Here is a 20,493-nt window from a genome sequence, read left to right as displayed (position 1 = left end):
CCGATTGGCTGTCGCGGCGCAGTTCCTGCCGCGTCTTTAAGGGTGACGGAGGCCGCGGTTGGGCAAGGGGTTGGGGAGCAAAGGTGCGGGGCTGGGTAGGGCGGTGCGGCGCTCCCTGGGGAAGCGGGTGAGGCGGGCGGCCTGGGGGCAGGCGGGGCGGTCGGTCGGTGGCCTCCGTCGGCACTGCCCGCAGAGGCAGACACCGGGGGTAGCGCCGGCGGCCCGGCCAGCGGTGCTGCGTGTGCCCGGCGGTGCTGAGCGGCCCGGCGGGGCCTTGTGCTTCCAGGAGGGTGCGGGCATCGGCAGCTGCTCCTCGGCCCGAGCGGGCGGATGGCGGCGGTGGACGACTTGAAGTTCCGAGGTGAGGCTGTGCGGCTCGGGGTGCCGGGTGGGCGGCTGTCGGAGGTGTGACTGCTCCGTGCTTTGCGTTCCAGCTCCCTGGTACGGGTCTGTTACACCGGATCAGTGGGAGAGGAGGGCGAACGCTTCGTTAAATAAGCGTTAGGAATGTGTCGGTTTGGGTTTTGAGAAACACTTGGTTGTGCTTCAGGTGTCTGAGTTATTGATGCATCCTTTCTCGGGTAGTGCGGGGATCTGAATGTAATCTAATCATCGTTTCTTGTAACGTGCTTATTTGCAGAATTTGACGATGCAGCTCATTTGCTTGCAGCAAATCCCGATGCCACCACTATAAGCATCGATGAGCCGGCAGAAGCCCATAAGAATCAGCACAGCCGTCGGCAGGAGCCGGGGAGAGAGGAGGACGATGAACTGCTGGGGACCGACGACTCGGATAAAACAGAGGTAATACTCCCCGTCAGCAGGGCCCCCTCAGCACACACAGGTGGTGCTGACAACACTGAGGTATTCCTAGAGGACAGCAGGGATGAATGCTGAGTGCTTTAAAACTTGGCTTCTCTGCTGTCGCAACGCTGTGTTTGTTTCTGCCAGTTTTGCTGTGATGTGGTGCCTCTGGCAGGAAAACAGGAAGCTTTGAAATGCCCAGGGTCTGTCTGAAGGCTCTGCTGATGCAGCTGTCAGTCAGCACAAAGGAGCTTGTGGTACACACGAAAACGTTATAAATAATGTGTTGAAAGGTGGCATCTTGCTGCTCTTTAGAACACCAGACCACTGTTCTGCTTGCAGGGAGATCACTAGCTGCTGCTAACAAATGTTGGAGGAGGAAAGGAAAACTGTTAAGTAGTTCATAGAAAGCACTAATAGGTACTTCCCTGTTAATTAATTTTGTTTTCTGCTTGGGAAGAGAAGTGTTTTAACTGTTGTGTAAATGAGCCAGTGATTTACAAATGGCATGCTTGTAATGTTTTCCGTGTTGCTTTTCCCACCATACAGCTGCTTGCAGGGCAGAAGAAAAGTGCCCCTTTCTGGACGTTTGAGTACTACCAGACGTTCTTCGATGTGGACACCTACCAGGTTAGCACTCCACTCTCAAGGAGAACTCGTTTGAGCCATGTCTTATCCAGGCATGAAGGATCTTTCCTTTTGTCATTTTTGGTCAGACAAAACTGTGTGTTCTCATAGGTCCTGGACAGAATCAAGGGTTCGGTTTTCCCAGTGCCAGGAAGGAACTTTGTAAGGCTGTATGTCCGCAGCAATCCCGACCTCTATGGTAGGTATGAGGTGTGCTAAGTTCCATTCTGTGCTAAATGTTTTGAGTTTGCATTCTTCTACTTGCTCTTGCTAAAAAAACTTACAAGAGCAGAGGAGCTGTTACTGAAATTGTGTTTCCTTTTAAGGTCCCTTTTGGATATGTGCTACACTTGTCTTCGCTATTGCTGTTAGTGGCAATCTCTCAAATTTCTTCATCCACCTGGGCAGGCCGACATACCACTATGTGCCTGAGTTCAGAAAAGGTTTGTAAGTAGACGATATGGCCTTGAGGGTGTGTTGTTGTTGTTGTCTGTTTTTAATGTGCTAGTGCAGTAACACAAAAACAGGCTGTAGCTTTTATTTAGCAGTCTTGTTGGTTGATTGCTGTAAATTTTTAAGAGATGGCAAAGCAAGCACTGAAAGTGGGCTTGAAGTCGCTCAAATAGTTTTGGATTTGACAGTCATGTCTATTCTCAAATGTTATTTTTTTCAATATCTGAAGCTGAACTTCTTTTTTAAATTTATTTTTAATTTTTTCTGCTCTGCATGGCTCTCTTCACACTGAAAACGACAGCATTTCATACTCAAGTGGAATAAATTGAAAGCAGCAAAGTAATCATTTCTGGAGTCTTTACTTTGTAATTAACTTGAAATGCTGGTGAAAGTACTGGGAGTAAAGTGGACATCAATGCAAAATTCTCAATTTATGAATAATGAATGCTTTACATTTTGAAAGTAATTTCAAAGGAAACTCTAGTTTTCAGGCTTAATGCTTCCATACATTCGATTCTGGTGGTATTCTAATAGAACCTTAAATCTTCTGATATATTTACAGTCTCCATAGCAGCAACAACGATTTATGCATACGCTTGGCTTGTTCCCCTTGCTCTCTGGGGATTCCTGATGTGGAGGAACAGTAAAGTTATGAACATTGTCTCCTACTCTTTCCTGGAGATAGTGTGTGTATATGGCTACTCCCTCTTCGTCTATATTCCCACAGCGGTACGTATGGCCTGAAGGCTGCTGGCAAGGTTGGGGATTGGGATGTGTCCTCCCAGGGTGCACGTGTGGATGGATGTGTTGAGGGCAGTGCTGATGCACAGGCTCTGAGGACAAAGCTTCCTTGGCCAGCACCATCCTGGGCCGCTCTGATGATAGGGAGGCCATGGAGGGGGTGCCCAGAACTTAGGAAACACGAACTTGTCATGGGCAGCAGCTCCTTGTTGCTGTGGCTGCTGTTGTCCTTTCTTCAAATGAGGCATGGGATAATTAGAGAGCAAATTGGCTGGAGGTGATGAAATGTCAGAGAACACGATGCATGAAATAAACGAATCCCAGTTTCGCACAGTCTCTCTGACAATCATTTTCCTCCCTGACAGATCTTATGGATTATTCCCCAAAAAGTGGTGCGCTGGGTCCTGATGATTTTTTCCCTGTGCCTTTCGGGCTCCGTTTTGGTGATGACCTTCTGGCCTGCTGTCAGAGATGACAACCGGAGGATTGCGCTGGCGACCGTGGGGACCATCGTGCTGCTCCACGCCCTGCTGTCTGTTGGCTGCTTGGTAGAGGACTCTTATTTCTTTATTCTTCCACCTGCCTCTGTTACTTGTTATTACCTGGGGCTTGCAGCATGGTGTAATACAGGGAAGGATGCTGCTGGGAAATCTTTCTAAATCAAGAAACAAGAAGTGCTTGTGAAAAAACACCCTTTAATTATTTCAGATAGCAGAACTTAATGCCAATTGGACTTTGACAATGCAAGTAGCAAACTCAATAATGAATATTTAGCACAAAATTACCCAGAAAACAGTATTTTTATCTGGAATTAATTCACTTTTCAACATTAATTCTTGTAATCTAGTCACAGATTATTCCAACAAGTACTATGCTCAGTTAATCATATAAAATTATTGAATTCAGTATATAGTGCATGCTTCTGAGTTCTATATATGAAAGCATAAACTTGCTAGAGATTAGTAAATCCACATTATGAAATCAGAAGGCTTTAATGCTACTGAAATCTATAATGACAATAAATTAATTTTTTTTTGTTCTTTAATTGCACTGAGTGGAATTATACCATACAGGCTTCAGTTCTGGCCCCCCCCCCCCCACTTCAGCCTCTTGTCTAAATAGATTTGCTCAGCATGCAGATAGAGGGTCAAATGCAATTCTGATGACAGTGGGAGCTACTGTTACTGTAGGCTGCATGGAGCTTCATCAGTTAATCAGCAGTCAGTTGAGTAAATTTCTGCTGTCGTCTCTGGTATTGGACAATTCAAACATCTGAACTGTTGACTGTTATACTGTAAAATCCAATTTAGAGTCTCATTTTAACTGACCATATCTAATCTGATAAAAGCTCTTAGAACTAAAAGATTCAGACTTCTCGTTTCAGTGCTGTGCTTGCAGCTCATGGACAGTGGATATGGCAAGAGTGAATGGGGGCTGATGAGGCAGAACCATTTGTTTCTTCCTAAATGGTCTTTTTTTTTTCTGCTTTGCAATAACTTAGGCATACTTTTTTGATGCCCCTGAAGTGGATTTTCCTGCACCTATTATCCCTGCTCACAATGGAACAACGCTGATAACAAAAGTTAAGTAAATAAGGTAAGATCATAGATTTCTTCCTTAAGCATCTAAAAATGTAATCCTGTCATTAGGGAACACAGGTCTTGAAACATCTCCCTTGCTACTATGGTTGAGGGTTGAACACATGAACTCCACCAAATGGGGTCTGCGTATAAATACCATTTATTACTGTTCTGCCAGCTGGAATTCTAAATGATGGCTGTGAAAATGTAAAAGACTGAGAAACAAAGACAACAAGTTATTAAATAACGAGTCAGGCCGAACAGCCCTAATCATGCATGCCCAGTGCCTCTGAGGAGCCGTGAGCTCACAGGAGCTGCTTCTCTCTTCCAGGTCGTGCTGTTTCTCCACCAGTAGCTTTATTTTTTCACTGAAGAATGGGACGCGTTTGTGCAGAAGAAGCCCTGCGGGAACCACGAGCTGCTGTGGGCGCGGGGGCTGCGCCCGGTGCCGTACGTGGCGTTCGGTCTCCCGGCTGATTCCGCCGGAATAAAGCGATGCGAAAGCTCCGTGCGCCGCTCGTTTCTCCGCCTGCGCCGCGCGGGGGATGCCGGGACTCGCAGTCCTCTCCACGTTGCGCGCCTGCGCTGCTTCCTGTCGGGGGTGGGCGGGGAAAAGGGGCGTCGCGCTCTTCCTATTGGCTGCCCCGAGCTTCCCGCCGTGCTGCGCCGGAAGCGGCGTGCGGGAGGAGGCCGTTGGACGGCGGAGACTTTGAACGGCGCCGGGCCCGGCATGGAGGCGGCGGCGGCGGGCCGGCAGCGGGCCCTGCTCCGCCAGGTGAGCGCGGCGCCGCCGCGACCCTTTCCTCACACATCCCCTCCCTTCCCCGTGCCCTCCTCCCCCTCACGCCGCCTCTCCCTCAGGTGCTGGGCTGGAGGCTGGCGGCCGCCGTCGCCTGGTCCGTGCTGCTGCTGCCCGTCTGCACCGCGGCCTTCGTTCTCCTCAGCGGTGTCCAGCCCCTGCGCCCGCTGCGCTGGCTGTCCGGTACGTGCCCGGCCCGGCCCGGCCCGCGTTCTCCCTCAGGCTTCCTCAGCGGCGGGTCTTCCTAGCTGGGCTTGTTTGTTACTGCGGTCTTTTGAGAGCTGATTGTTTCTTTCCTTCCTTTAGATTCTTTCGATGATTTATATACTTCACATGTCATCTTCTGCATCCTTCTGATGTCTGCTGTGATTCTGATAATAAGCGTTTTCAACGCGGAGTTTTATGCAGGTGGGTTGCATGCTGAACTGGCTGTGGTTCCGGTTATAAATCAGATGGGGGTGTGAGAGATTTGTTTTCACCTCTTGCAAATTTGCTTTTAGTTAACGTAGGAGGCACATAAAAGGTATTTTTAAACAGAGGTAGCAGTCTATTTAATTACTGCTGCAGTGAGCGAGGAAAGGTGTGAAAATCGTGGGTTTGAGTCAGAAGGGGACTCAGATGGCAGCAGGAGAGGCAGCCCAGATGTGTGCATGCTTCACCGCTCCGTCCCTCTGCGTTGCTTTCTGTATCTGGTGACTGATTCCAGCTGAAAGTGTGGTGCCAATGCTTTTATTTTTTTTTTTTAAATGACAAGTTCTATTGATAGCAAATAAAAATTCACTTTTGGCTTTTATTTACAGTTGTGCCATCGATCCCGTGCTCTCGATTAGCGCTGATAGGAAAAATAATTCACCCTCAGCAAGTTATCCATTCAGTTGCTCATGCTGTAATGGGCATGTTGGTTGCTTGGTGCGCTGCAGTTATGACAAAAGGGAGGTTCCAATTTCTTGCTGTGCCCTGCATGATTTCAGAAAGGTAATTATGTCTGTGTCTTAAGGATAAGTTATGGAAAGAGCTGCTGTTGTAAAAGTAGGTCCTGATGGCCATTTTTTCTATGTAAGAGACTGAAATTTCAGTGCTGTCAAAAAAATGAGCAAGTATGCGTTAATATTTTTTAATAAAGGCTAGGAAATGCCTCAACTGAGAAATATTATAATACATGGGGAGATAAATGGGCCAGAAACCCAGAATGACTGAATTGTTGGGATTGTCGATGGAGAGTTGCCAGGTTGGTTGTCATTTGTATTAAGTCTCTGGTGGGTGTGCCTTCCTTCCGAAATATCAGAAGTATCCTCATGCATAAAGTACAGAAATAAGTAATGGGAATTGGACGTGCTCAGATACAATCACATGTATGATCAGGAGATCAGAAGTGAAGTTTCTCTTTGAATTCCAAACGCTGGATTTAAAAAAAAAATTAATATTAAGTTTTCTCTTTTAGCCTCGATGACGCTGTTCCTCAGATGTGCCTGAATGAATACCACCTCTTCTTTCTACTTTCTGGTGCTTTCATGGGATACTGTTACAGTCTCTTATACCTCATTAACAACATGAATTATTTGCCATTTCCAATCATACAGGTAAGCAGTTTTATAGATCTGAGCAGAAAGATAAAGAAAACAATTATTGAAAAATAGCCTTGATTGTTTATATCTTTGAATGTGGCAGCACCAGGTCTCAGTTGGCTTTTACCAGTAGATTAAAGCTGAGTGAGTGTATGTTTTGGTGCCAGTAATGTTCACCTTCCTTCTTGCTGCTCAGCCTCTTTCAAACAGGTGCAGGGTGCTGAGGGCCCTGTGTTGCACATTCAAAGCTGGCTAAGGTGGACCATTGCAGGAGATGAGCTGCAGGAAAGCAGCAATATACATGAACTGATTATTAACATCAGGAACTAGCAACGAAGGTTACCTAAAAGCTGAAAATGCTCAGGGCTTTTAGATGATTGTTTTCAAACAGAAATTTATCAGTTGTGATGGAGTACCAGATTTTTTTCAAGTCTGAAGAGCATACAGTGAGTTAAGCTTAAACTCAGCATCCAGAGCTAATTTGTGTGCTTCTACTGTGGGACTGATCCCTTCAGAGGGGGCTGTAGCAGTTCTGCAGAAATCTAGCAGAGAGAAGGTGAGGGCTGACATGTGAACTGCAGCCCAGAAATATTGCTCCGATTAGTTTTAATTTGTCTAGGCTACAGGTTTTAAAGCAGGCTTTTATTTTTTTTTTTTTTAACTGTTTCACCAGCTTGTTCTGAATGCTACGAAACTGTTGTTTTTGTTTCTAGCAATACAAGTACTTACGTTTCAGAAGGTCTTTGCCTCTCCTCATGAAACACAGCTGTGTGGAATCTCTGTACTCAGTTAGAAACTTCTGCGTTGCGTATTACTTCTTTGGTAAGGATTTGTAAAGTTGGAGTGCTTGTATTTTGAATTCCTTTATTTTAGGCAGGGAATCTATGCTGCTTTTTCAGCCTCTCAGATTGCTTGCTGCAGGTGTGTGGGCTTATTTAAATAAGACAAGTAATGTCTCTCTAGAATAGTGCGAATAGGCACAGTTTGCACGCTGCTATTAATTCTGAAAGCCTTACAGCATTTTGGTTAGCACGTGAGAAATGTCTCTTTTTCCAAAGAGGTTAACACCTTGCAGAGGAATTTCTCAGCCAGTTGGTAACATCACATGAGTAAGAACATTACCATTTTCTAAGAAGACAACTGGGAACACTAGTTCTCTAACCTGAAGCCTGTGTTTTTGGACACAGGGCCAAAACATTGATCCTCCTCCAGAGGGTTGTTTCTGGTGTTCTCCTCTTGGAAGGAAATTCCACTGCAGGCAGCTGTGAAGTAACTTGCAAGTAGGAGGAGCTACCAAGCTCTAACCAGCTAGCATTGCAGAGGATGCATTTTGAAACCTTTTTGGCCACTGTTTGTGTGTCCATTCTGATCTGTGTAAAAATACTTTGTTTCCAGGCTTGGAGTATAATTGAAGAATTTTGTTTTTATTTGTAACTTAAATATATTTAACTCAGTTTTTTTGTCACGTGGGTAAATGTTGCTATGCCTGGCTTACTCCTTCCATTGTCTGGTATTGGGAATAGTCTCAGAGCAGAACCTGGAACATTGGCAGCAGGTACAACTTCTGTGTACGTAGTGCCACCATTCCTTACTACTTCTAAGCAAAACCAAGCACTTTGGCTTTATTCCCAAGTGCAGTTTATTTGCAGTTATTTGGAGAAAACTGGGGAGAAAAATGCAGTTTGCCTCCCTTCTGGGAGAATCAAGAATCATTCCTTAAAATGATAATGATAAATACTACTGATGGGCACAGCTGGGTTGGACTGGATGAAATACAGGGAGGTTTCTTTTATGTTAGGGTTGTAGTTATACTTCTGAATGATGTAAAACTATGCTAGAGCGTTTTCCATTGGGGCAACTGCTTCAAGGTTGGTTTCTTCTGTATCTGTATGAGTACTCTGCTGCTGTCTGAGCTGTAGTGAAAATGAATATCAAATTACTATTAATTCCTTTGATAGAGAAGAAATACAAATATTCCAGTGCTGAGAAGCTAGTTGCAAGAGCAACATCTCTCACCATGTAGTTGTTGTCCTGGCACCTCTTCTTCCATTCTCTCATTCCTATTTTTTAAGAAACAGAAGAGAGAAACCCCAAAGGCAGATTGTTTTCTTGCATGTGTGTTACAAGGCCTTTCTTTGTCTTTTATATAAGCATTCTACTTCAGTCTTCTTGTTGGCCTGTTGTGTGCTTGATTGCCTGTGTTTTACTTCCTTCAGTGTTGTGTTTATTTCTTTGTTCCCTAGGTTATATCCCAAAGATGTGGATAAGCACCACAATGGATCTTCGTATAGACAGGTGGGTACCTTGTGCTGAAAATTTGGAGGAGAATATTGCCAACAGCTGCCTTTTCAGGTAGTCCAGCTTAGCAACTGATCCTTTGTGCATAGTAGGGCTCTGTTCCTGACCTCCCTCAGAGCATGGGAGCATTGGAGGCTTCTGAAATAAACCCCACGAGGGCCAGCAGCCCCTGGTAAGAGCCATTTTGTAGCTAGGCTGTAAGGAATCCTCTTTGGTAGCCTTCATCTCTGTAAAACTGAAATATTTGGAAGGTTATTCTCTCCAGATCTCATTTGTGGTTTTTATCCAGTTCTGTGTTTTTAGGATGTTTTCATTTTTATACATCACTGTGATTCCTCTTCAAATAGGGAAGTGGCAGCTTTTAATACTCTAATGCACTGAAGTTGTGATTACAGTCATTTATTCCATGTGGCTTTTTCCTTAATTTCATTAATTTTAATTTCATCTAATCACCTCTAATAGAAAGTTAAAGAGATGTGATCTCATAACATCTTCATGGGACTTGTTGAGAACCACCAACAAAATCAACAGCGAGCAGCCTACTGAAAATGCCCTCCACAATAAAAACACTTTTATCTTGGTTGATTTATTTGCAGTAAATTGCATCCTCTTGACACACTGTCTGGCTTATTGGATCTCTCCTTATTTTACCACGCCTGGTTATGTGGTGTGTTTCTTCTGGTTACCTGGTACATTGCGTGGTTGTTCTTCAAGATCTACGCTACAGAGGTTGGTGTGCTGTGACAGTGCTGAAGTGTTCTGCTGATAATGCTTTCTTTTCAAAAGCAAGAACTTGTGACACGCACCTGCAGGCTATGTGAGAAGGTGATATCCAGAAATGAGATCTCAGTCCAATTTATCACCAGAAAGGATAACAGAAGGTGGTCAGTGTTCTGCAAGCTAAGCTCTGGAAATCTCACATTTCAACCAGGCATCCAAATTCTCCAAAGGAGAGACACGTTAATAAGAGTTCAGGCTGCAGTATTATAATAGACTTCAAGCAGCCCTGGGAATTAATATGCTTTTGCATTTTCATTCAATCACTGTTACAAAGTAATGTGGCTAAAAAAAGACCATTTGAATATATAATGAATCACATTAGAATAAATCTGAGACTGTGCTTATGGGGGTGGTGGGAGTGGGGAGTGCTGGGGGGTGACAAGGAAAAGGCAGCCAAGAATCTCGAAGCTTACATCAGATCCACACAGCTGTTTTGTTAACCCTTTGACAGCCATGGCTATTATCAATTCCAGTCGTGCAGCTGGGGAAGAGAAAAAGTGATAATATGTAATCTGAATTCAGTGACACTGAACAAATAAACTGGCAGAGTCTGTGCCCAAAGTGATTCATGTTCTGTAGTATTAAAAATATGCAATGCTTGATAACAACATAAGCAGTTATTTATATTTGAAGGCTTTCTTAGTTTATCAACGAAACAGTGTAGGAGGAGAATTCTAAAATATTTCATTATTTAATAAAAGATCCCTGCAGTTTTTCATTGGATTGGTTACATCTTAAAAGACAGATACAGCTGTTGAAATGTCTTGTTTTTGGCTGTGGTGTCGATAGATTTTTCTCCCAGTTATCATTATGATAGTAATCTGTCTACACATGATTTGCCCAGCTGTATGGGTACATGGGGGGCATTTCAAGATAAAGGGAGCTGGATTTTCTAAGACCTTGGCCTTAAATGTGAGGAGTGGCCTTTGTTGTGTGCTTGTTTGGTTTTGTTGTTGCTTCTGTTAGAAGTTTCAAGGCAGTTTGTAGTAAGTTGAAGCAGTTGGGTGTGTGCTTTTGTGGTCCATAATTCCTGACGAGCACCAACTCAGATATGATCTTTCTTAAGCTTTTTTCCCCCCCATGTTTTGCACTGGTGATGTGGTGTGTTTCTTCTGGTTACCTGGTACATTGCGTGGTTGTTCTTCAAGATCTGTGCTACAGGGGTTGCTGTGCTGTGGCTGTGTGTATAACACAACTTCTGGTATTTATTTTTAGACACATCACTTTCCTGTTCAGCCAACTTTTGCTGAGGAGACAGACCAATGCCTGCCTAAAATCCTAAACAGCAACCCTCCGCTCATTATAAAGGTAACTGGATTTCTGCAATATTCCCAGTTAGATTTGTGCTGGGAAGCTGATTCTCAAACTGTGATCTGCTGTGTGGCAGCTAGAGAAACTGCTGCTAGTTCTTTATAAAGCTGCCTCATGGCTGAGAGAGACAGTCACAATGGTGAAAACTTGTTTAGTAGTGACATCTGCTGGTGCTCACCATGCTATACTACTTTTAGGCTGAAGATGGATTCATTTAGAGGTGAAGGTGAGATGTATGCCTGCAGTAATAATGTTAGTTTGTAATGATGCTAAAATAAAAGGTTATGAATGCTTTCTTTTCTTGCCATTGTGGTAAACAGTAATTTTGGTGAGGCTGTGTTAGACTTTAGTAGAACTTACTGTTTATAATAATGAAGAATTGAAGACCTCATACAAAAAGTGTTGTGTAAACATAGGTGACTTTATTCTGCAGCACGTGGAAGACCCGTGTTTAATGATTATATGGATCTCTGATAAGGCTAGAGATAAAATGGGATTCAAGTGAATTGCCACCTCCTGTAAGCTCTGTTACATTATCAAAGGATCTGTGAGGAAGAATCAATCACAGCACAGCAACTGCTGAGATTATGAATTAGGCTGAAGTGTCTAATTTATAATTGGGTCTTGCACAGTGAGAGAAATCTGGTTATCATTGATCTGCCCCATTCATTACTTATCATGTGAAAAAGCAGTGTTAGGCTTTGTGCTGTTGGCACACTGCAGATGAGCTCTGGCTTGCAAAAACAGTTTGTTCTCAACAGTTTGTTCTCTAGACTTGAGCTCTTTTTCTCTGAGTTGTTAGCTATTAAGATTGAATTAAAATAAAGCCCTAGATTTTCTTTAGCTCCAAAGGAAGAACATACCAATAGAGTTTTGCAAAGCTCTGCTCAGACGCTCTATCCAAACTGGTTCTGGGGATACATGCAGTCTTTTGCCTGTTTTTTTTCTTCCCCCCTGCCCCTATCACATGGCTTGTCATAGTCTGTGCAAACTTGGTCTTTGTTAGAATTGCATTTCTATGGGTAACAACAGTTTTTAAGGAACCTCCTTGGAATTTGCACTTGTGAAAACACTTCTCTTTCCTTGCAGTTTTTAGCCTTACAAGACTTGATGTTACTTTCCCAGTATTCTCCTGTTCGACGTCAGGAGGTCTTTAGCCTCAGCCAACCAGGTAAGAGCTCAGGTTGATTTTTATTTTTATTTTTTTTTTAATTAAATGTTTGCTGAATGTGTTGACAAGTGTTTTTGTTTTTTAACTGCTGTGATGTATGCTATGTAAACTATGAGGCCTCCTAAGTAAAAATGTCCTTTTGATGCCTTTTCCAAAAGGATGCTTAGTTCTCTGTATTCACATTGTTTTATCTACTCAATAAATACCAGTCCCTGTTATTTGATTTAAATGACAACTGTGAGGAAACACAGGCCTTAAAGTATTGAAAGCAAGATCCTTGTGACATCACCTATCAAATAATGCAAACTGAATAATCCAACTCGTGTATGTAAGGCCAGTGTTCAGGTGTGAGATTAAACTGAGCATAGATAGTGGGTCACCACTGGAATTATGAAAGCAAACAAAGGCCACGATTTCATTTAGTGTACAAGCCTCTTGCTGTATATGAAGATATGGCAGAGAAGGGCAGCTGAGTCTGCCTAGAAACGTTTGAAAACTTTGTTGCTCATCATTGGGATTTCTGATGTTTGCACGACTTCTAAAGCGTTCCCCATTACCACTGATATTACTTTGTTCATTTCAGTTAATTTCAAATCTGATGGACCAAACTGCTCGTTTCCCACGTGCTTAATGGGTTTCACTGAAGTCTTGTGGAGTTATTAATTGCCAGTAGGATGGAGTCTGTCCATGTTTTCATCTTCTTTTCAGTATAAATATACTGCTGCAGTAAAAGCGCACTGTGGCTTTTTACAAATGGAATGGTGCTGCTGTCTTTGAAGCTTTTTGCTGAGAGCAAATGTGCACTGTTGGAATAGATATGAGGGTACTGTGGAGATCAAAAATACCTACTGCATTTCCCTTTCATGTGAATGCTCCTAGGTGGGCACCCACACAACTGGACTGCGATATCAAGGGAGTGTTTGAGTCTTCTGACTGATCTGACCCAGAGGTTGATTGCACAGCAGGAAGCTGCAGCAGCAAATGGGAGAGCAAAGCAGCAAGTGGGAGAGATGAAAGTATCTCCGCAGACTCCAGGTATGTGAGGAAGTGCTCATAATTCTTTGTAAAGCATGAGAATAGCATTAGACTAATGCACCTATGTGATCTGAATTAAGTTGTATGGAAAAATGAGTTGAGGGGGTTCTGCAAATAGATGGGGACATTTAAAAAGGAAGTCCCACCCCCGTTTCATTTCGATCCCCTAAACAAATGGAAAGCTTCAAAAGTGTGCTTACTTTGTTTACTTTGCTTGATGTTATATTCAATGCAGTATGGTCTTCCACACTTGCATGAATTAAGAAAGTCTAATTATTAGTGTTATTATTAGAATATGACTGAATCTAAGAACTCTGAGACCTTCCAGGAGATGCTTTGTAACTTGCTTAGCTGTTCTTGTGGTTACCTTAAGATGACAGTTAGTTTTTGTTGTCATAAGGGCTTTCAACATGTTTAGGTGGCTCACTGAGTATCATGGTAAAAGAAGAAGAGCCAGTTTGAGTCTTGAGTTGCATGCAGGTAGCACACATTTCAGGTGTTTCACATGCTGGTCTTAGGCATCGTTCCTGGCAGCAGAGCTATGTCAGTACGAGGGCTGGCAGGTAACTGGATCCCTTAGCAGTCAGTGCCTGGGACACAAACGTACTCCTGTCCAGGGAACAGCAGGGGACAGTTGGTATGTCAGAGGTGAATTTCTTCTAGTGCTGTTGCTGCTGCCTTGGAATTTGTGGCTGACGTGTTTCATACCAATCAGAAAGAACTGTTGTTCTTATTTAGGAGTTGTCCTTAAGTACCCTTGCCTTCCAGTACTAATACTAGGAATGCTAAAGATGCTTTGTGATGATACATCCAATGCATTGTAATGCTAGTTAGCAGAAGGAGATGTTCAGGAAATCCATCATCAGTTTGAGAACAAGTGGAAAGAGCTTTTAAAAACTCTGTGCTCAGGTTGATGTGTACTTCTTTGCAAGGTGGAAGCAATGTCTGTTAATAAAAACTCTTGACAATACAAAGCTGTTGAAGCAGCAATCCAGTAACAAACCCATGTCTTGACAGCATGTTTATTTACGTGCAGCATATTTCTCTTGTTAGGAGCTGCAGGGGCAGAAGATATCCCTTTCCAGTTACAGAGGTCTAATGTTGTTCCCAGAGCTGCTATGTCTTCCCTGGTTAAATCATCCTCAGTGCCTTTAAAGGCATCACCTGGGTCTGATACTGGTTCACCTTTCAGTTCACCTGCTTTAACTTGCAAGGCGGGAATTCTGGAGTTAAGTTCTCCTTGGCATGGAAAAGTCCAGAGTCCTCTCGTTGTGCGAAGGGGACCAAAGCTATGGACATCAGGTTCAGGTAAAGACTTTTCTGCTACGTTTGTTCTTACCTTCGTAGTCATAGGTGTAGATGCCAGTAGAGATCTGCATGCGTGAGAGGAAAAGGGACAGAAACCTGTTTTCTCAGGAGACTGCATTTCTCTTGTAGGTCTGCAACTGAATGGTTCCCACCACGAATCCTTCCCAGCGCTCTCTGTTGCAAGAGTTGGCAGTGAGGCTGTGCAGCCAAGTTTGATTTACACGTGGCTCCAGAACAAGCAAGAACAGGTAGAGTAAAAGTTGCAGCACAGATAGATTACAGCCAATACAGCTTAAGTGTTCTCTCTTCTGAAAGAACTCTTGAAGAGTACTTCTTCAATTAGCTTGCATGACTTAATGAAACATATTCTGCCTCACTCAATTCCTTTGCACTGTGAAAAGATGGTAGAGGTGAGGAGGCTTAACTTTGCTTGCCTTCTGATAAATACTGTGTTTTTCATCTTCTGTTTCTTTTCAGATAAAAAACTTCTTATCAAGACGAGTGCTGATAATGTATTTCTTCAGCAAGGTAGTCATGATCATGTGTTGTGTGAGTGAGCAGCATGGTTTAGAAAATGCATGAACATGTGAGATCTGCTGTTGCAATGTGTGTCTTTTCCATATAGTAATGATTTAGAACACTGTGTCCAGCTCTGAGCTCCCCAGCTCAAAAAAGACAGGGATCTCTTTCAAAGAGTCCAGTGAAGGGCCACAAAGATGACAGAGGGCCTGGAGCATCTGCTTATGAGGAGAGACTGAGGAACTGGGGTCTGTTCAGCCAGGGAAAAGATAAAGGTTTATAAATACCTGAAGGGAAGTGGGAAGCAAATGGATAAGCCCAGATTCCTCTCAGTGGTGCACAGCAATAGGACATAGAATAATGGCCTTAAATTTGAACGTAGGAAGTTCAAGTTTTAGGTTCAAGATACTCCACAAACTTGTGGAGTAAGTTCTTTATAGTAAGAGTGGCACAGCACTGGAATGGGCTGTGCAGTGAGAGTTCCTTACGTGGGGATACTCAAGACCTGGCTGGACACCTGCCTGTGTGAGCTGTGGTGGGGTACCTGCTTTAGCAGGGGGGTTGGACTCAGCTCTTGAGGTCCCTTCCAGCCCCTGCAGTTCTGTGATTCAGAAGTTCTTTTTTCTAATCTAATTGTAAGTACAGTGCTGTTTTTATTGTGATACTTAAAGCAGGACTATCCTGTGCCTCTATTAAAAAAGTAAATATTTGGTTAAGCTAGGCTGTTTATAAGCAGCATTTTGCTTGAAGTATCATAATAAAACAACTGAGAACGTAAAAATGCAATTATCTCAGGATGCTAACTGCTAGATGGTGTAAGCCTCTAGTTAAGGTTAGGATTCTGTTAATAGTACTTTGTCAGGCTAGTGTACCAAGTGAATGCTTTATATTTTTCCTTTGTGGGGAAAAAAGGTAGCTGGATTTTTTGGAATTTCTCTTTCTGAAACATTGGTACTAATTTTACTTCTACCTTTCAGTTGTAAAGTATTTCAGTAGTATAAGTGTTTATACTGTGCAAGTTAGGCTTAGTTTTTGCACAAAAAAAACAGTTGAGTGCTTCTCTTAACAAAACTGTACAAATTAATTAAGCTTTACAGAGCAAATCTCCTCTACTGTAGATCTTTGTTTTTATAGGTTTCACTCATTTTTGTATGCAGATCTCTTCTGTGCATGTGAGAGTTATTCACATATAGCAGTTTTGTCAGCTAGACTAGAATGGAGACTGAGTCAAACAAGGTCATAATATAGGAATGGAGAGATTAGTGTTTATTTAGCCCTTGAGAACAAGCTAGCAAATATACTTTCTCTCTTGGAATCTTCACTTGTAGCTAGAGCTTTGTGGGCAGCTCCTACAGATTTATCTGGGCATTTCCTGACATTTGTCAGCCTTGCAGATCTTTTCTGAGGAGTCGTGTGAGCTGAAGAAATGTGTATGATTTAATTGAAACCTGCAGTTTTGGTGATGCTTTTAGGTTGTGTGCTTAGAATGTTTTGATTTCTTCTCAGCATCCGGAAGCCTCCATCCAAGCTGTTTTCTCTGATGCCCAGATGCACATTTGGGCATTGGAAGGTAAGCAGTTTTTGTTCCCAGTTTTTCTGCTCCTAATGTTCATGGAACTACAAAACCTGTAAAAACTTTGCATCTTTTTTGGTAGAAATACAGCTGCTTTTCTATAATGTTCTATATTAAATATCTCTTTAATAAAGATTCACTTCTTAATTTTGAAATCCCATGCACAGTTTTTTAGCTTGTTCCATGGAGGCAGTGATTTCTGGATTTGATTTGTTGCTTTTCTTCCACATTAACCCATTTATCTATCAGCTTCACATTTTCTTTCAGTAAGAAATTTTTTTTTGCAGCAGGTTTTCTTCCTGAAGTGTCTTTCTTTGTTAGCTGGGGGTGTGGAGGCAGGCAGGCATTCAAGTAATAAGTTAACAAATAATTTGGAAGAAGTGGTCCAGAGAGATTTAAAAAAACCAACGAGGAGGTGGCTGCACAACAGGACTTTCTTGCTTGTTTATCTCAGTGTCAAGAGCAAACACCAGTCTTTAGAATCCTTGACTGGATTTCACTGTGCAAAGATCAGTCCTCCTCCTGGGTTAGATGTTTTATGGACTGATGAGACAGGTTGTGTCAGATCAAAGGTGACGAGTCAAGAAATATGGTCAGGAGATGGGGATCATAAATATGGTTTTTGTATTGTTTGTGTCTTAACAAGGGTTGGTGAGCGAGGCTGCAGTGCTTTTTAATGGAATAAACTGAGAAGGGTTTAAAAGCTCAATCCAATTTTCAGAGTAGTAAAGTTGTTGTATAAGCTGAACAAAACTTTCAATAATCTGGAAATGTTTCTGCATGACTAAGATTGTGAAATAGCACTTGTCTTGTGGTTGATGTCAGGTACGGTTCTGATCAGAGGAGCAGAAAGGGAGCCAGTCCTCTTCTAAATATTTTATGTAATCTCTCTTCCCCTATCATTAGCCTCAAGCTATTGTGCAGCAGTCAGACGAGTGACTGATTTAGCCCTGCAGCAAGCCAAAGCTGAGGTAATGGTCATCTGGCTGCAGAAAGTCCTAAGAATTCCACCACGCTAGTAGGATCTTCAGGAAACATGTAGTCTTTGTTAATGCATCGCAAGTTGAGAACTCTGTAATTGTAGCAACCTTTTTTTCCCCCCAAAGGTCTTTCTCATTTGGTAGCAGCCTCCTTCACTGAAGACCAATTTGGAGTTGTTCAAACTACGCTGCCAGCTATCCTGAATACTTTACTGACCCTTCAGGAGGTGAAAGCCATGAACTTTTCCTTACTCTATGAGCAACTTTATGAGAGGAGTTTTGTTAGCTTTGTGTTTTAGCAGCGCTGACCAGTCGTGGCATTGAATTAGTCACTGCTGTAAACAGCTTCTCATCTTCAGTTAATCTAAATGAAACAACCAGTTGACACTATGTTCCTTATGGGACAGCTGGATAAAAGCCTTGTTAGATCTTTAATATGTAGAAGCAGGAAGAGCATTTTTACTGAAATATTGAACCAAGCATGCGGTACTTTTTAAATTAAACATCTTGCTTCAGGGTGCATCAAATATCCTGTATCTTAAGCTTACTTAGGACTTGGTCTTCAATGGGCTGTACAGAATTCTTCATACAATCTGCAGCACTTGGAGGCTTTGCAAACTGCTAGAGATAAGATCACAAAGCAGTGCTCAGGCATTACTCAAACTCTCCAGTTGTTGATGTTTGGAAATGTGAATTAAAAAAAAAAAGAAAAAAAAGAAAAGATTTGTTTCCAAAGCTATGCATGTCTTTTTGATACCATCATTTTTACACGTCCTTAGTGGAGATTCTTGGAAAGGATTTTGAGGTTATTAAAGCTTCTCAGTGTAAGTCATTTATTCCAAGAAGAGGTGCTGGGGGAAGGGGCAGGGAGCACCTCCCATGTTTCTGAAGGAAGCAAGATATAACACAAAACAGAATTGGTTTTGTACTGCCGTGCTTAGCATTTAGACTTAATACCAGAGAATCTGATTTCATAGATCTTAATTATTGTGCTGATGTTGATGGCCTGGAAATGTAAGGCCAACTTTGGTTTCCAAGACATTTTTGTGTCTTGGTGGTATTGGAATTTTTTTTTACTTAGCTTTATTTAATAAATATCTTGTTAGCTCTGCTTTAAAGTAACTGACCAGACAGAGGGAGCTCATCTTTTCTTTTTTATCTCCATTAGGTTGTAGACAGACATTTCAAACTGCCTCACGTTTCTAGCAAACCTCCCAGGAGTTCAGGAAGCCTGGTGGACACATCCTACAAAACACTACGATTTGCTCTGAGAGCATCCTTGAAAACAGCCCTGTACCGGATAACCACTGTCTTTGGAGAACACCTGAAGTAAGAACTCTTCTTCATGATTTCTCCCTTGCTAGATTTTTAAATTAAACGTTACTGTGGAAATGGACTTTTGTGCCAAAATCTCTATAGGGCATTATTCTAACATGGCATCTTCCTATTTTCTTTAATTTGTTGAACCTTACAAAGTTTTTGTGTATGTAGATGGTCCTGCTAGAAACTTACTCAAAGAATTCTGGGTCCTCAATGAATTTTTTTAATGAACTTTATAGTGGTTCATGGATGTCACTCAATAATTAAATCTTTGCTGCTGCAAAATAAATTGACTAGAGATAACTATCTGTTTGGTAGGAAGAGAATCTTGGGCAGCCTTACTAAATGCTTCTTGCTTGTCTAACAACTGGCTCTCAGCTGCTGTCACAGCAGGCTGACTTCTGTACTTGGTGTCTGAATGTGTGGAGCTGAAACTTTCTTCACTGTCTGCCCATCTCTCTCTGTGAGATGAAATGTCTCACAGTTTGGAAATGCTATGTGTACGGGATAAATCATGTTGAGGTTCTTTCATATGTAAGTCAACTTTGCAAGAATAACAGCTGATCATGAAGCTGTATCAGGGATCATTCAGATGGGATGGTAGGAACAACCTGAACTGAGAGGGTGGCTGAGTGCTGGAGCCGGCTCCCAGGGGCAGGGCTCATGGCACCAAGCTGCCAGAGTTCAACAAGCATTTGGCAGTGCTGTCAGGCATAGGGTTTAGTTTTTAAGGTTGTTATCTGTGCAGCCAGGAATTGGACTCAGAGATCCTTGTGAGTCCCTTCCGACTCACAATGTTGTGATGCCATGATTAAACAGGTGAAGAAACAGATGAGCTTTCTAGGCATAATTGTCTTTTAGCAGTGGAAGCTGTTGAGGAATTGATATTTTTAAGGATTCATACCTACTTTTCTGTGTGTTTTTCTTGGAACCTAAGCTTTCGTACAGCTGGGTTTTCTAAATTTCAGCTCGAGTGCAGATGTTTATTTCAGTGTGCACTTAGTTTTGGCATGAGGTTTCATATTGTGGTGTACTACATTTAATGTAAAAACTTATGTTCTGTGTTTGTTTTTAGTGCAGTGCAAGTCTCTACAGAACATAAGAAAAGACTTCAGCAGTTCTTGGAGTATAAAGAATAAATATCAGATTTTGATACAGCTACAGTTTGGTGCTTCTGGTAAGAAGAAAGTGGGACTACTGAGCCTTTTTATCCTGTATTGTTGAGAAAAACATGTGGAAGTACAAGTTGCAGAATGAAACTCTTAAAATTGTAGAAAGTCTCTTCCAGTTTTGGAAGAGTTCATCTTTTGTATAATAAAATGTCTTAAAATTCATCTTGCCTTCCTTTAACATCACTTACAGGTGAGAAAGTGTCAGTTCTTATTTTATGTCAGACTGTGACATTTGAGATTATCAGACTTACTCTCCCATTTAGTTTTTCCCTCATATATTCTTTCCCTGCTTTTCCTGATGAAGGGCTGGGTGGAGATTTACACAGATACTTCATGTCCCTGAGTGTTTCATAAATTTAGCTGCTAACACTTTCAGCTCAGATGAAGCGTCTGCTTTAAGAATAAGAAACAGATGTGCCAAGGAATAAAAGGTGCTACTCTCCTGTAGGATGGAAAT

At 42.4% G+C, this 20,493-nt stretch overlaps 2 protein-coding genes across 3 annotated transcripts; both read left to right on the top strand.

Annotated features, from left to right (window-relative positions):
• The first annotated feature begins 27 nt into the window (after window positions 1–27).
• YIPF1 (Yip1 domain family member 1) lies at window positions 28–4,712 on the top strand. Of its 2 annotated transcripts, none has more exons than XM_042873811.1 (10): window positions 28–83; window positions 287–361; window positions 671–804; window positions 1,354–1,434; window positions 1,543–1,630; window positions 1,758–1,874; window positions 2,447–2,613; window positions 2,991–3,173; window positions 4,127–4,221; window positions 4,537–4,712. In XM_042873811.1, exons 2-9 carry the CDS (start codon window positions 331–333, stop codon window positions 4,214–4,216), a joined length of 891 nt encoding a protein of 296 aa, XP_042729745.1. In that variant the 5' UTR covers window positions 28–83; window positions 287–330; the 3' UTR covers window positions 4,217–4,221; window positions 4,537–4,712. The 2 variants fall into 2 exon arrangements, with proteins under 2 accessions (XP_042729745.1, XP_042729744.1); XM_042873810.1 differs by having other exon boundaries at window positions 641–804.
• On the top strand, window positions 4,328–20,198 carry NDC1 (NDC1 transmembrane nucleoporin). The gene is made up of 19 exons (XM_042873657.1): window positions 4,328–4,352; window positions 4,580–4,980; window positions 5,067–5,187; window positions 5,311–5,412; window positions 5,805–5,979; window positions 6,446–6,584; window positions 7,283–7,391; window positions 8,813–8,864; window positions 9,464–9,596; window positions 10,863–10,955; window positions 12,048–12,129; window positions 13,009–13,164; window positions 14,218–14,472; window positions 14,602–14,720; window positions 14,950–15,000; window positions 16,498–16,561; window positions 17,671–17,771; window positions 18,713–18,873; window positions 19,940–20,198. The coding sequence occupies exons 1-19, from the start codon at window positions 4,328–4,330 to the stop codon at window positions 20,001–20,003; spliced, it is 2,403 nt and encodes an 800-aa protein (XP_042729591.1). The 3' UTR covers window positions 20,004–20,198.
• Window positions 20,199–20,493: the final 295 nt, after the last annotated feature.

Source organism: Lagopus leucura, unplaced genomic scaffold (assembly GCF_019238085.1).
Source record: "Lagopus leucura isolate 7727_CA_CO unplaced genomic scaffold, USGS_WTPT01 Super-Scaffold_100009, whole genome shotgun sequence".
NCBI lineage: Eukaryota > Metazoa > Chordata > Aves > Galliformes > Phasianidae > Lagopus > Lagopus leucura.
This window is presented reverse-complemented; position numbering and strand designations above follow the sequence as displayed.